This window comes from Natator depressus, chromosome 6 (assembly GCF_965152275.1).
Source record: "Natator depressus isolate rNatDep1 chromosome 6, rNatDep2.hap1, whole genome shotgun sequence".
Taxonomy (NCBI): Eukaryota; Metazoa; Chordata; order Testudines; family Cheloniidae; genus Natator; species Natator depressus.
Genome location: NC_134239.1, coordinates 127806437 through 127820945, shown reverse-complemented (window position 1 = coordinate 127820945; position 14509 = coordinate 127806437). Strand labels below are relative to the sequence as shown.

The window sequence follows — 14509 nt, the reverse complement described above, 5'->3', positions numbered from 1 at the left end:
AAAATCTGTAACTTGCTTGGCTAGTTTGTAGCAAACAACAACAAAACACAGAAAAGAGTTTTGTTTTAAAACCTAGTTTTGCGGCACTCTCCAGATCGGATCTAGTGCACAGGGACTGACGATTAGGCAATTAAACTCAAATTCTAAAAGTTATTAAGATTTTAAATAGCAACATTGAGATGCCTCACTGGCTCAGACAAGTTTAAAATAAAACATTCAAGGATTTCTGGAGCACTCGGCTTTCTTTACAGAAGTCATGCACAGATTTGCACAAGAGCTCAGCTGCCATGTAAGCACCCAGGCCTCGAACCTGCAGTTCATTCCATAGATGATTCTATTGCCCTCCCAACACCCTACTGCAGTCACTAGCACTGGATGTGGGTGCTACAGCAGGATCAGGGCCCTAAGTGATGTAGGCACATTTCCCAAAGTGCTCAGCATAGAATCATAGAACTGGAAGGGGAGGTCTAGTCCAGTCCCCTGCACTCAGGGCAGGACTAAGTATTATCTAGACCATCCCTGACCGGTGTTTGTCCAACCTGCTCTTAAAAATCTCCAACGATGGAGATTCCACAACCCTCCTAGGCAATTTATTCCAGGCCTTAACCACTCTGACAGTTAGGAATTTTTTCCTAGTGTCCAACCTAAACCACCCTTGCTGCAATTTAAACCCATTGCTTCTTGTCCTGTCCTCAGAGGTTAAGAACAACAATTTTTCTCCCTCTTCCTTGTGACAACCTTTTCTGTATGTGAAAACTGTTATGTCCCCTCTCAGTCTTCTCTTTCCCACACTAAGCAAACCCAGTTTCTTTCAATCTTCCCCCATAGCTCATGTTTTCTAGACCTTTCATCATTTTTATTGCTCTTCTCTGGACTCGCTCCAATTTGTCCACATCCATTTGTGAGCATTCGGCAGCTTGCGGTGTTCTAAAAACCAAGCCCCAACTCTCCAGCATCTCTTTTTGTGGAGACACGCATCCCGTGTAAGCCAATCACTAGGGAAGACTCATCGGGGAGAAAGGAGGAACAACCTTCCTCCCCCCCCCCGGCTACAAAACTGAAGTGCTCTCTGAGTTCCTACCTTCAGTTACAAAATGCTTCCTATGTGTCTTCCCAAGTGTTAGGATATAGATATTCATGCCTGTCTGTAAAGGTCTGTCTGTACTTTAAGAATTTAGGGGTATTCTTATCACTTGGCTAGTTCTAGAGGTATAAAAGAAAGAATCAAAATCACTGTCTGCTGGTGTAAGGGCCCTCTCTTACTGTGACTGTTTGAGGCCCTGTTCTTAGGCTAAGGCCTTTGGCTAAGCAGCAGAGGCAGCCATAAGCCAGGAAGCGAACAGTCACATCCTCACATTCCAAACTAGTCACATTGAAAGAAGGTGCTATTGGGCTGTTAGGAATACAATCCTGTCCTGAATACAATCCTGTCCTGATAATTCCTATCACCTCCAGAGAAAGGGAAGTGCCTAGAAAATGTAAAAGGAAACTTAGTTTGATAGCATCCTGTCTGGCAAGAACTCACTTATCAATAGCTGGGATGTGAAATCCTCACTTCTGTATTGTTTTGTCATTAGAGTTCCCACTTTGCTATTGTTTGTCTGTATAATCTCTGTCTGGTTCTGTGATTGTTTCTGTCTGCTGTATAATTAATTTTGCTGGGTGTAATCTAATTAAGGTGGTGGGATATAATTGGTTAGCTAATCATGTTACAATATGTTAGGATTGGTTAGTTAAATTTCAGTAGAATGATTGGTTAAGGTATAGCTAAGAATATTACTATATAAATTAGGGGCAAACAGGAAGTAAGTTGGGATTCGAAAATAAGGAAAAAGGAACTTGTATTTAAGCTTGCTGGAAGTTCACCCCAATAAACATCGAATTGTTTGCACCTTCGGACTTCGGGTATTGTTGCTCTCTGTTCATGCGAGAAGGACCAGGGAAGTGGGAGAGTGAAGGAATAAGCTCTCTAACACCAAGCTCCATGCTGGAAAGCAGGACATGGGAGACAATAAAAAATAATCTTCTAATCAAGTGAGGGAATGCCTCCCTTTACTCTCCAATGCCCTCTCCCTATGGAACTCCTGCTTCCCGAGAATCCAAGCAGACATATGGGAGCAGATGATCAGAGGCGGCAGCTGGGGTGATGGAGTGAATGAAGACTGCAGAGGGGAATTGGAGAAGGAGAGTATGAGGGACAGCAGAGCAGGGGCCACGGAGGGTGCCAGCAGAGCATGAAGGGTGGTGGAGAAGGGAACGAAGGGGGAAGCAGAGCAGGAGTGAGGATTACTGGAAAGCGTATTATGAGCACAGCAGGGGCCTCAAGAATCCCTCCCAGCCACAGCGCTGCCATTTGATGAACCTAAACAGGCTCATGGGTGACTAACAATTCTTTTGGGTCCATCAGGAATGAGCAAGTCTTGCTGAGAGGGGAGGGTGGGATTTGGGTGGGTTCTGAAGGGCCTCCCTGAGTATCGGAGGAATTGCCATGAAGACCTCATTCAGCTTGTGGGCCCTGACCAAACCAGACTCGTTCACTCCTGTATCTATAACAAAGAGTCACCTTCTTAGTAATGGCAAAAAAAAATGCTTTATTCTGTCTTGGACCTGGTGTTGAAATTTCCATCAATTCCATGTGGAAGTACCTTATGGGATTGTTCACTATTATTCCAATCAGTGTGCCAAGCGCTACTGAACCATAGAGCAGACTGGCATGTGAAAAAAAAAATGGGGAAATTTTACTTTTCATCCAACTTTTGTTCCTATCAACATTTTCCAAGGAGCTGTGAATAACACTCCTCTAGCAATTCTACAGGAAAGGCATGCAACCAACCACAAAACAAAATGTTCTTGCCCATTCTTCAAGAAACCACTTGTTCGCTGTACAAATATTGTGGCTTTTCAAACTTTAAGTCATAAGCAGACAATGTCATTTAGCTCTTAGAAACATCCAAAGCAACATGTAACCCACATTAAAATAGCGTGTCTCTGTCTCCCTCTAGTGGCTAGACTACGAAGAGGATTATGAGCAGTGCAAGTCAGGAAATGGTTTTGTTGGGGTGGGGCTGCTTGCCCATGTAAAATTTCAATAAAAACTAGAATCCTTATCCCCAGTTTGTGTCTGTGATATGTTTTGTTGGAAAAAAAAAAAACAAGATTGTTTCTGGTTTTGGCCTGAAATTCCTCTTTTTCAGTTGCTGAAAAAAGCCAAAAACACATAAATGGTTTTCCAGGGTACTGGGTTAATAACAATCCCTCCCCCTTCAATTCTGACAAAAATGGACATTTTCCACAAAATCAAATTTTCCATGAAAATATGTTTTGATGGAAAATTTTCCACCAACTTTATCTGCAAGTCTTCTACTGGCTCTGATCTAAAGGACCTGGCATTTTACAGCTTAAACAGAAGAGGCTCATAGATCCAAAGGTTCCAGGTTCAATACTCTGTGGAGGACCTAATCTAGGGTATTATTACAAATACAATTTACAATGCAGCTAAAAAGGAGCAAAGAATTTAACACAGACAATTGTAACTGCTCAATGACTGTAAAGTATTTTAGATACCTTAGCTGTGAAACTTCATACTTTCATTATTTTGGTTTTCTTTAAATTTTTCATTAGCTCTGAGTTTCCTGTTTTTTTTTTAATCTAGGTTCAATTCAGATTTTGCATCTTGAGCCTACCTCCACAGTTGTCTGCTCAGAAATATTTGACCGTAAAATAGTTGCCAGAACACCAACTGGTTTCTCATGCGAAATCCTCTGGGACTAAGTCATGGCCAAGACCTAAAGGTTATGACATGGTCAAGAAGCATGACAAATTCTCAGGCACAAGAAGTGGAATGAGATGTAAATAGATAATAAATAATAGACCTCAGTAAATCCAAGAAAAAAAAATGACAGCTAAAACAATTTATAAAGAGGATGAAGAATCTGATCCTCAGATCCAACCTCAGTCTAAGTCAAGAAGGATCCAAACTTTAAAATTACAAACATTTCCAAAACAACAGCTCTAAGAGCACTAACCATATGTTTAATGCAAGGCCAGGCTTTCACCTTATTTTAATTAATGTGCCTAAAACTAAGAAATTAAGGAAATTCCAATTGATGGATATTAAAAAGAGACCTTAAGTCGCCCTCATGTAATAAGACTCAAATCTTTTCCTATGGGGTTTTCAGCAGCTACCTACATGTAGCTGACCTCAGTGATATATCCCTTAGGCCCTGTGTATATGGAAGATTCTGGGGATGCAGAATACATATATAACGGCATGTCTACACTAGAAATGTAAGTAGACCTATGTTAGGTCAACTTACAACCACCACAATAATTGCTGCGGTGGTTCGTGTCCACACTGCCCTCCTTCTGCCGGTGGTGCGCAGCCTCACCAGGAACGCTTATTCCAACTTCAGAGGGGCAAGTGTGGGGGACTGAGAGCCTGAGCATGCAGCTCCCCGCTGGAAGCCCAGCTGTCCCCTGGGCTCCCTGCTCCCAGAAGCTGGGCTCCTGGCTGCAAGCTCTGCGCCCAGAGTCTGGCCAGCTCCCAGGGGTCTCAGCTGGCCGCTGGGCTCCCTGCGGGGAGCCAGGAGCCTTCGGGCAGCTACCATAAGCTCCCCATTCCCAGCCAGGCTACGCCTTTGATTCCCTGCTCCCTGTGGGGAGCCCAAGGTCTGGCGCGAGGCTCCCGGGAGCCGCCTGGACTCCAGGCATGGAACTCCCTGCTGGGAGCCGAGCTGCGGTGGGGAGTGGGGAGCTGAGAACCTGGGGGGTGCAGCCAGACTTCCAGAGGAGAGCCGAGAGCTGGGGCAGGCAGCCAGCCCCCCAGCAGTGGGCAGTGGGGAGCCAGGAGCCCCCAGGAAGCACCAGGCTCCGAGTGGGGAGGACACTGCCTGGCTTGGAGCAGGGAGCCGGGAGGGGTGGGGGGACTGGGCTGGAGCCCCCCACCCACCCTGGTGACAGCCCAGCTTTCTTGTCAATTGGACTAGTGAAATTGACAAAAATGACAGCCAGCAGCCGACGTAATTAACAGTGTCTACACCAACAGTGCGTCACCCTAACCACACCAACATAAAGCCCTATGCCTCTCGTGGAGGTGAAGTTAGTATGTCGGTGTAGCAGGGAGCTTACATAAGCGGGAGCAAGGCTGTGGTGTGGACACTAAGGCCACGTCAACAATACCACTTACATTGGCAAAACTTATGTTGCTCAAGGGTGTGGGGGGCAAAAAAAAAACCCTCAGCAACATAAGTTTCACCAGCATAAGCGCTCATGTGCACTGCTGGTGGGAGAGCGTCTCCTGCCAACACAGCTACCATCGATCATCGGGGTGGTTTTATTATGTCGACGGACGGGCTCTCTCCCATCAGCACAGAGCGGCTGCGTGAGTGATTTTACAGCAGCACGGCTGTATCGATACAGTTGTGCTGCTGGAAGCCTGCTCATGTAGACGCGGCCTAAGTGTGTGCGTGTCCGGATGATACAAAGCACATCAGGGAGAAGGTGTTATATATGGTTATTAAGCAAGATTACCAACAATCATTTGGCCTACTGGACTCTAACAATCAGTAATAAATGAACTAATTATTAAAACCATGTTGTACCCATGTCGGTCTCAGGATATTAGAGTGACAAAGTGGGTGAGAAGAAAAGGAGGACTTGTGGCACCTTAGAGACTAACCAATTTATTTGAGCATAAGCTTTCGTGAGGTACAGCTCACTTGTAAAAGAGATGACTTCACCCATCTTGTCTCTGTATTTATTAAAACACCTGTTAATCATTTATGAACAATTTATAAATTCACTAGTGATATAAAGTGTGACTAATCTGGTGAATTAAACAAGCACATCAGTAAACTGAGTGAAGAAAAGAGTGTTCTGGGAGTCTGTTTAGGACAGGAAAACCTGTTGAAAAAGCAGTTTACTCAGATTTTAAAAACTGATAACTATCCTAGCAGATGTACAACTGGTCTTACCATGGAATCATAGAATATCAGGGTTGGAAGGGACCTCAGGATGTCATCTAGTCCAACCCCCTGCTCAAAGCAGGACCAACCCCAACTAAATCATCCCAGCAGGGCTTTGTCAAGCCTGACCTTAAAAATATCTAAGGAAGTATATCTAAATAGATATCTAAATATCTACCACCTCCCTAGGTAACGCATTCCAGTGTTTCACCACCCTCCTAGTGAAAAAGTTTTTCCTAATATCCAACCTAAACCTCCCCCACTGCAACTTGAGACCATTACTCCTTGTTCTGTCATCAGCTACCACTGAGAACAGTCTAGATCCATCCTCTTTGGAACCCCCTTTCAGGTAGTTGAAAGCAGCTGTCAAATCCCCCCTCATTCTTCTCTTCCGCAGACTAAACAATCCCAGTTCCCTCAGCCTCTCCTCATAAGTCACGTGTTCCAGTCCCCTAATCATTTTTGTTACCCTCCGCTGGACGTTTTCCAATTTTTCCACATCCTTCTTGTAGTGTGGGGCCAAAACTGGACACAGTACTCCAGATGAGGCCTCACCAATGTCAAATAGAGGGGAACGATCACGTCCCTCGATCTGCTGTCAATGCCCCTACGAATACATCCCAAAATGCCATTGGCCTTCTTGGCAACAAGGGCACACTGTTGACTCATATCCAGCTTCTCGTCCACTGTAACCCCTAGGTCCTTTTCTGCAGAACTGCTGCTGAGCCATTCGGTCTCTGAACTTGTCCTTGTTGAACCTCATCAGATTTCTTTTGGCCCAATCCTCTAATTTGTCTTCTAAAACAGCAAACTATCTTACCCTACATCAAAAAGCAATAGGGTGCTTTTAATGCTGATGAAATCTGTTAATGAGAGTCACACTTCAAGTCTTATAGAGGCCAATCATCTTATTTTTTAAAGGATTCAGAAAAAGAAAAAAAAAACCTGTCACTAATTTGGAACCCTGCTGTCCTTTTAAAAACCATCTTTGAGACAATGCCTCTTACATTATAGGATCCTCCAAATGTTCCCTGCAAGGACCATTTCCTTTGTAGTAGGAAAAGAAAAAGACTTTGATCCTGCTTTCCTTATCCTGCAGTCTGTGTAAATGTATGTGCATTAGGCACTCAAAACTTTCCACTGTGCTATCGGCAGGTACAGCCATACTGAGTATATACACAAATGCAGGGGGAAAGTTTACTAGACATCTAGTGGAAAATGCTCTATCCAGTAATGAGAGGGACTATATTTCACTTCTGTGACTAGATTTCTCTTTGTAGCTGGGAAGTGTGCAGGTCAGATCCGGATTTGCTTTTCTGTTAGCCCAATGAATTGATTTTACTGCAAGCTCCCAGTGTGAGGAAACAGTCATTTCCATTCCCCATTCATTCCCTTTGTTCCATGGTTCTGGCGAAGGGGTTCGGAGACCCGATTGCTGTGTCACGCAATGTAACATATACCCCTGCTGGGGCAAGTTCTGCTGGGCACTCGCTTTCCATGAGCATGTGTGTTGTGTAGGAAATACAGTACCACTGTTCACCTGTAAAACGTACATAGACCATTTGGGGGAGAGTTTCAAAGGTACCAATGGACACGTGACTCCCTTTTACAGCTTTGCAAGTTTTCCCCTAAAGTCTCATAGACCACTTCCTTTGCCTCTGGGCTCATTTTGTGCGGATAGCAAGAGGTTTGGGCCTTTACTGGTTTAGAAGTTTATTAATTTTTGCTCACTTCACTTGATTAAACACTAGAAGCATTTCTGGATACAGTTTGGATAAACAACTGTATTATCTACAACCCTTTATGGGGCTGCACTGTGCAGCAGAGTTCACAGAAATAGGACTCATCAAGGTCTCAACCTGTTTTTTTAAAATTATGCATTCAACATGGAACACGCAGAGGTGCTCTGAAAAGGACACCATTAACTAACAACAGTGCCCTTGCTGCAGGCCACTGTTGATGTGTTGGTGGCAATCCCTGGAAGTGTGGAGCATTGGTAGGCTGGGTAGTAGTGACTCTATGCACTCAGAGCATATCCTGATCGCACTGATGTAAGGGCAAAACTTCCCTTTCCAAGGAGCTCCATCAGGTCCTAACTAATAAACGTGTCTCGTCATGATACTTTTAACTTTTTTCAATGCAAGAGCCTGAACTTGCAACCCCTACTCATGTGAGCGGCCCCTTGGACTTCAGTGGGAACGTTCACAGGAGTTAAGATTACTCGCAGGAGTAAAGGCTGCAGAATTGGACCCAGAGTGTTACCTCTAAATGACATTTCAAGAGTTTGCGTGTTTGTAATTTGTTGGGGGCTCCCCACTTCCTTAGTATTCCTTGGCCCCCTTCACATAATGCCAGACAGTAGAGGAGGTAAACAGAAACTCTGATAAGAGCTCTGGGAGCTGTTTACTTACAGTACACATCCACTCGGATTGACTTTATAGCTGGGGAACCCAAACCATTCTCCGCCTTGCAGTAGTAGCGGCCTCCTTGGTGTCGCTGGATATTTGTAATCCTCAGAGTTTCATTGAAGACACTCGAGTCTTGAAATCTGTCAGAGGCACTTCCTGCTGTTTTCGTCCACCTGATCTGAGCAAGCATCAAAAAAGATTGTTACTTTAGGTTGGCTGTTTATAAAAATGAATGCAATACAGCTGCAGAGATTGCTCTACAAAACTGAGAGCATCATGGGTCCTGTGGCTATGAGAAATCAAAGAATACCAGGACTGGGGTCCTAGAACTAGCCTATGTCAGCAATAGCTGATAGCACTACCCGATTACTCTAGTTGGAAATACCTTATAAAGAAATGTATTCCGTTGGTGAGGGACATATGTGATGACTCAACCACCAGCAGTAACACATCTGCTTAAATAGCTGCAGAAAAACCCTCTATGAGCAGAATTAAGCAGAGCACATCAGGTCTAGTTCTGTGCTGTTCTTTTTAATAGCTGAGGGAATTTTATATTGAATTTATTTTTTGTGTTGTTCTACCTAGGTTTATATAAAAAAATATTTCAGTGTGCCATAGCACTCGTTATAATGGACACATTTTCCAAAGTTTTGAGCCCCTGCCACTCCCATTGAAGTCAAATTAATGAAAATCAGATCACAAATTTCTATTTGGAAACGTCTTAAAATATAACAGAAGCCTCCAGCTGCTCTTCGATAGTCATATCATGAACAGTGTCTCACACTTTCAGGCAGCTGTCTATACCTGGGGGCGGGGGAGGAGTTAAAATAGTTGCTTGGCTTTTTTAAAAAAACATTGTCTGTTACAATAATTAGAACTTCTTCTACATCAATAATTATTTTCCAAAAATGTGCAAACTTTTCAAAGCGAACACTTCTGTTAAACTGCCAAACAAGTTGGAATGCCTATGACACTCTATTACAAACAATGCAATTCTTTTAAACACAGCTGTGCACACCAGAATCCGCTCTGGTAAGGATACAGACAGTTCTTATGGTATGACTCAGTGAAAAGTTTGTACAATTGGATGAAACATGTATTGAAAATACTTGAGCTAATTGCAATGGCCGCACTTCACAGCACAAGAGAAAGGACATGTTCAGCCCAACGTTCCGGGCCGTTAAACCAATTTGACACCAAGTCGCTCCACTGACTTCACAGCTACGCTTCAGTTCCAGCGGTGCCAAGGACTGGCCTAGTTATTTTGTGAACGACTTTTCCATCTCACATTCAACAACGATGCAAAGTCTCTGTTGGAATTCCAAGTCGAACGAAGCAGTTTCTTGCTAAAGAGCAGACCTCTGGCAAATGCCACTTAAAGGAAAATGGTCGCAATAGTGTTTTCTCTTGCTGAGTTTCTGGCCGTCTCCACACAGCTGTTAAAGGGACTTCTTTTTCAACTAGCAGTGAATGGCAATGGAAGAAGGGACTGGATCCCTAGCCTTATGGACAACACATTACAGAAGTAGTGAAGTAATTACTGGTAAAATATCCTGCCTGGCATGCTTGTTAATGTGGATACAGTTCATTTGTTATATACTGGAAAAATTAAATCCTCATTCTACGAACCATTAATGATGTTGAGTAGCACACTGTTGTTGTTTTTATGCATATTACAGAACATCTAGAGAACCCAGCCAAGCTCGAGGGGCCCACTATACGAGGCATTGTACAGATACAGTGGCCTGGAAAGCTTACCAGCTGAATAGACAAGACAGATGTAGATACAGGGAGGTGAAGTCACTCGCCCAGAGAAGCACAGCAGATCAATGGCAGAGCTAGGAACAGAAACCAGGGTCCAATGGACTAGATGGTGTAGTTCAGTGAGAAACTATTATCCATGGACTGCAGTGTCTCAACAGCACTTCTTCTGTGCCTCCTACTACAGCCCATCATGAAATGCAGTTCACTCTCCTCCCAACCTCACGCACCACAGTACAGGAACGGTAACTCTATTGGTCTCACAAAAACTCCTTGAGCATCCTTTCCTCCCACCCCCCCAGACACACACACACACAAACACACAGAGTGCACCAGCAAGAATATGGTCCCCAATTAATATTATTCAACCAGCTCTATGCCTTCCACCACTGTGTGGTATGTGAGCATGATTGTTATCTGAAAAAAATACATGGAAACACGCGAGGACCTGCATTGCCGGAACTCTGCCTGTTTATCCGCCTCCTCCAGGAGCTCTGAGCACCTTCAAAAGTGATGCCGTTAAAAAAGAAACAACTGTTACCGACTTTCCCATAGGAACTTCTCCCTGAAAATTACACTGGGCCAGAAGCCATAACAGGCAACACTCAATCCTGGACCACAAACAGGTTTGAAGTCCCATATTTTCTGATCCATTAGGACCCAAAATGGGAGCTTTATATCCATTTTTCTCCGCCCCCCTCCCCCTCAGAAGGGCTGTAGGCTTGGACTCCAGAAGCTGGAGTTACAGACAGAAGAATAAAATTTTGAAAGTTCCCCAAAATATTTTGAGTCTCTTTTATAAAATACACAGGAATATTCACAATATATGATGGAGTAGCTTGCAGGTGGGCATTACACTCTTTGCAGCTGACCTGCATAATTCAAACATAGCTGCACCAGGCAGGAATAAGCAAATACCTAAAACTCTCTATCTACATTATTCTGTCTTTGTGTGAGAGAAACACCATTACCACAGCTATATTTACAAATATTAATATGTTTGCATTTCTACTGTAAAGCCCCAGCTTTGGGGCATTTTAAGTCATCTATAAAATGTGCTGCTGGCTAATTTTGGTGTACAGAGTGTGCAGAAGGTTGCTGTCAAACTATTTTTAAATTAAAAAAAATAATTAAACACTGGCTTAGTGTTAAGGTTACACAAAAAGGAGAAGATAGTCACTCAATCTCCTGCATGCTTTATTATTATTACTGTTATTGTTTGAACCAAAAATTGCCAGGCTGTTGTTGATTTAAATTAATTGTTTTATATTTTTTTCTTACATTTTAAAAGTAAAATAGAAAAATGGATCGAACAAATAGACTTTTGATCTTTAAGGGGAAATATTTTTTCTTGAAAAATTCAAAAAGTTGGAATTTACTATGTCAAAAGAATCCATCTCAGAATATTTTTTTTAAAATCACTCACTATTGTTACATCTATCTAATCTTAGAAACAACATAGCTCAGTCTGTCCCATTGGTACAGTCATACCCTCGGCTACAGCTCAATAAATGAACCAAAGATTCCTTTATCCAATCCATCCTCTGACCTCCAAGACCATTTCACAGAGGTCTGACTTTAAATGGCCAGCATTAGCTCCTAAAGTGGATTTTCAGCTTTATCAAGATTCCTCACTTTTGCGGGGTTAATATTAACAGTATGAAGTAATTTTGGAGCTGACCTCTACTTAGCAAGGAGAATGGTCTTCCAAAGAGAAAAAGGTGTAAAATGACCAACCAGGTTCTCTCTCTTTCAAGTGAGAGTGGCTCTGGAAAAAAAATACCATGTTTACATTGCAGCTGATTTAATCTGAATTCATTATTCACGTTGGCTTTAACTCAATGCAAATACTACAAGGATCTGATTCCAATCAATATAATATTGTTATTTATTGAGTGCCAACACTGCAAAAATATGACGAATGCACTAATCAAAGCAAATGAATACAGTAAAATAAGATGACTGAGCCTAGAGATCTTACTCAAGCATAACTCCCCTTCAAGATAGACCTGTGCTTTTTCGTTTCACTGGACAAATTGAAAAAAATAAAACTTGTTTCAGCTCAAACTAAACATTTTGGGGTCAAACGAAACACTTTGGTTGCCTTAGTTGACTTTGAGAATAATTTTTGAACTTTCTTGGTTGACCCAAATCTGCATTTTTTTGGCAAAAAAAGTTTCATTTGAAAAATTTTGCCCAGCTCTAATGATAGTCGTTTAGAGGCTGTAGTACTGGGCCTGGTACAGTCAGTGGGTGACATGCAGAATGTCATTAAAGTTTTTGCCCAATATCCATTGAATGAAAGCCCTTTCATTTATTTCAGTGGGCACTGTATCAGGCTCTAAATACCATGTGAGAAAGCTATCTGCCATCACCATTCCATATACCATTCCCATGGTATCTGAGCCCTCACAATTGTTAATGCCTTTCTTCTCTCAGCTGTGAGGCGGGGTGGTGCTTTTATCTCTCTACCCCTCCCCTGAGCAACTGAGGTGTAGCAAGACTAAACAGCTCACCCAGGGGCACAAAGGAGGTCTGTAGAGGAGCAGGGAATTAACCCATAATCCCCAAGTCCCAGGCTAGCACTGATCATGCTTATTCAAGTGTTCAGACAGTTCCTGGGTTGAAAATTTCCAGCCAATTGCTTTTATTGCTTCATAGACATTTGCATGGTTCAGAAATCCCAAATTTTCCACAAATTTTAGCCTACTTGATTATTCATCCAAAACCACTTGTGAATGCTTCTTATTCAGAATTTGTCTGAAAATTTCCATTGTCCCAGTATTGGAGCAGAATTGTGTGACCAATCACATAGCATGAACGAACAAATATTCAAAGAAAACAGCTTGCAAACAATTAATAGGCTAAAACTATTCTTTTCATAATGTGGCTTTTTATTGACGTCACATCCATACATCATGGCTTATACAAATCAGACTAATAATACATGTTAATACATAGCACACATGCATTCACCTGCTGCATTGATCTTGGCCTAGTAGGGTGAAATTTTCAAAACTGCTCAGAGCTGGCTGCTCATGTCACTTTTCAATAGCCTACAGTTTTGTTTTCACAAGATTCTGCTGTTTATTTGTCATTCAAAAAGCCAATAAAAATGTCAATGTGAATGCTTATTACTAAGTAGGGCATTAGCAGAAATCAGGGCTGGCTTATGAATGATTCACTTTTAAAGGTAGATAAATTCATAAGTTTGTATTCATAATTCAAATATTCATAATATTTGTAATGGACAGTTCAACTAACTCTGCGTAGACCAAGCCATTGAGCCATCAAGACCCTTGCTAGTATTTTAATGGTTTGAGCAGATACTGCAAGAAGTTCACAGTTATGATCCAGTGTATGGTTTCTGCCTTCATAGTAAATTGCTTTTCCGCTTTAACTAGGATTCCTTGAAATGCAGGTTCTCATCTTGTTTAACAATGGATGGGCCAGGGTAGTTGAACTAAAACTGATACACATACACAATACACTGGATATCACAAAACTGTTCTGCTGATGGGGCTGTTTTGACAGGTTTCATCGGCGTGATCGGCTCCTGTCGTCTTGGCTTAGGAACTAAAAAGAAAAAGTTGATTCCCGTCAGGTATTGCCACAGAACAGATGGTCAGTCAGAGAGAAGCAGCAAAACATATTTTCCTTATTTATTTGGAAAAGGAACCTTAAGAATTAAGGAATTATTTTGGGGCAGTTCTCTGGCCCGTTATGCAGGTCAGACTAGATGATCACAGTGGTCTCTTCTGAACTTAGAATTTATGAAATTCAGAGGCTTACAGGCCACACTGAACTGCAGAAGTATCGGCTCAAACACTGTATTGCCTCAAAAGTACCTTAATGTCTTTCCTTTATTCAAGGCACATAGTCTGCTTGGTCAGCACCAATGGACTGGTTTAAAGCCACCATTCAATATTTCCAATAGATTTCACAATGGATTTATTTTTCTTCTCTCCAAGTGATCAGAGGGAAAGGAGGAAGCTGGCGATCACTTTTTTACATTGCAAAACTGAAACCTCTGTGAAGCACCAAATAAATAAAATAATCAAAATAAGGTTATCCCCCATGCTCCGTGAGGAATCCCGTTGGAACGGCTTGCAAACAAACATCCTACTCTCACTTCCATGAGATTTCAAGGATAAGGAAATCATAGAATCGTAGAATAACAGAGTTGGAAGGGACCTTTGGAGGCCATCGAGTACAACCCCCTGCCCAGAGCCCAGAGGACCCATCCCAACTAAATCTCTTAACCACCCTCCCAACATTGAAATCCCTGCCTCAGGCCAAGCAGCCTTTTTGCACGCACACAGTCTGGAGTCAGTTGGGGAGAGGCCAAAGCACAACTTCCTCCTCCTCCCCTCCCCC

At 42.6% G+C, this 14509-nt stretch overlaps 1 protein-coding gene across 4 annotated transcripts in view; it reads right to left on the bottom strand.

The window, feature by feature from the left end:
* The window catches only part of MDGA2 (MAM domain containing glycosylphosphatidylinositol anchor 2), a 644994-nt gene that overhangs the window by 343093 nt on the left and 287392 nt on the right, over positions 1-14509 (bottom strand). For all 4 annotated transcript variants that reach the window (XM_074956572.1, XM_074956573.1, XM_074956574.1 and 1 more), the window contains exon 3: positions 8375-8549. In XM_074956572.1, coding sequence (XP_074812673.1) covers positions 8375-8549 — 175 coding nt within the window. The remainder of the gene's footprint in view (positions 1-8374; positions 8550-14509) is intronic.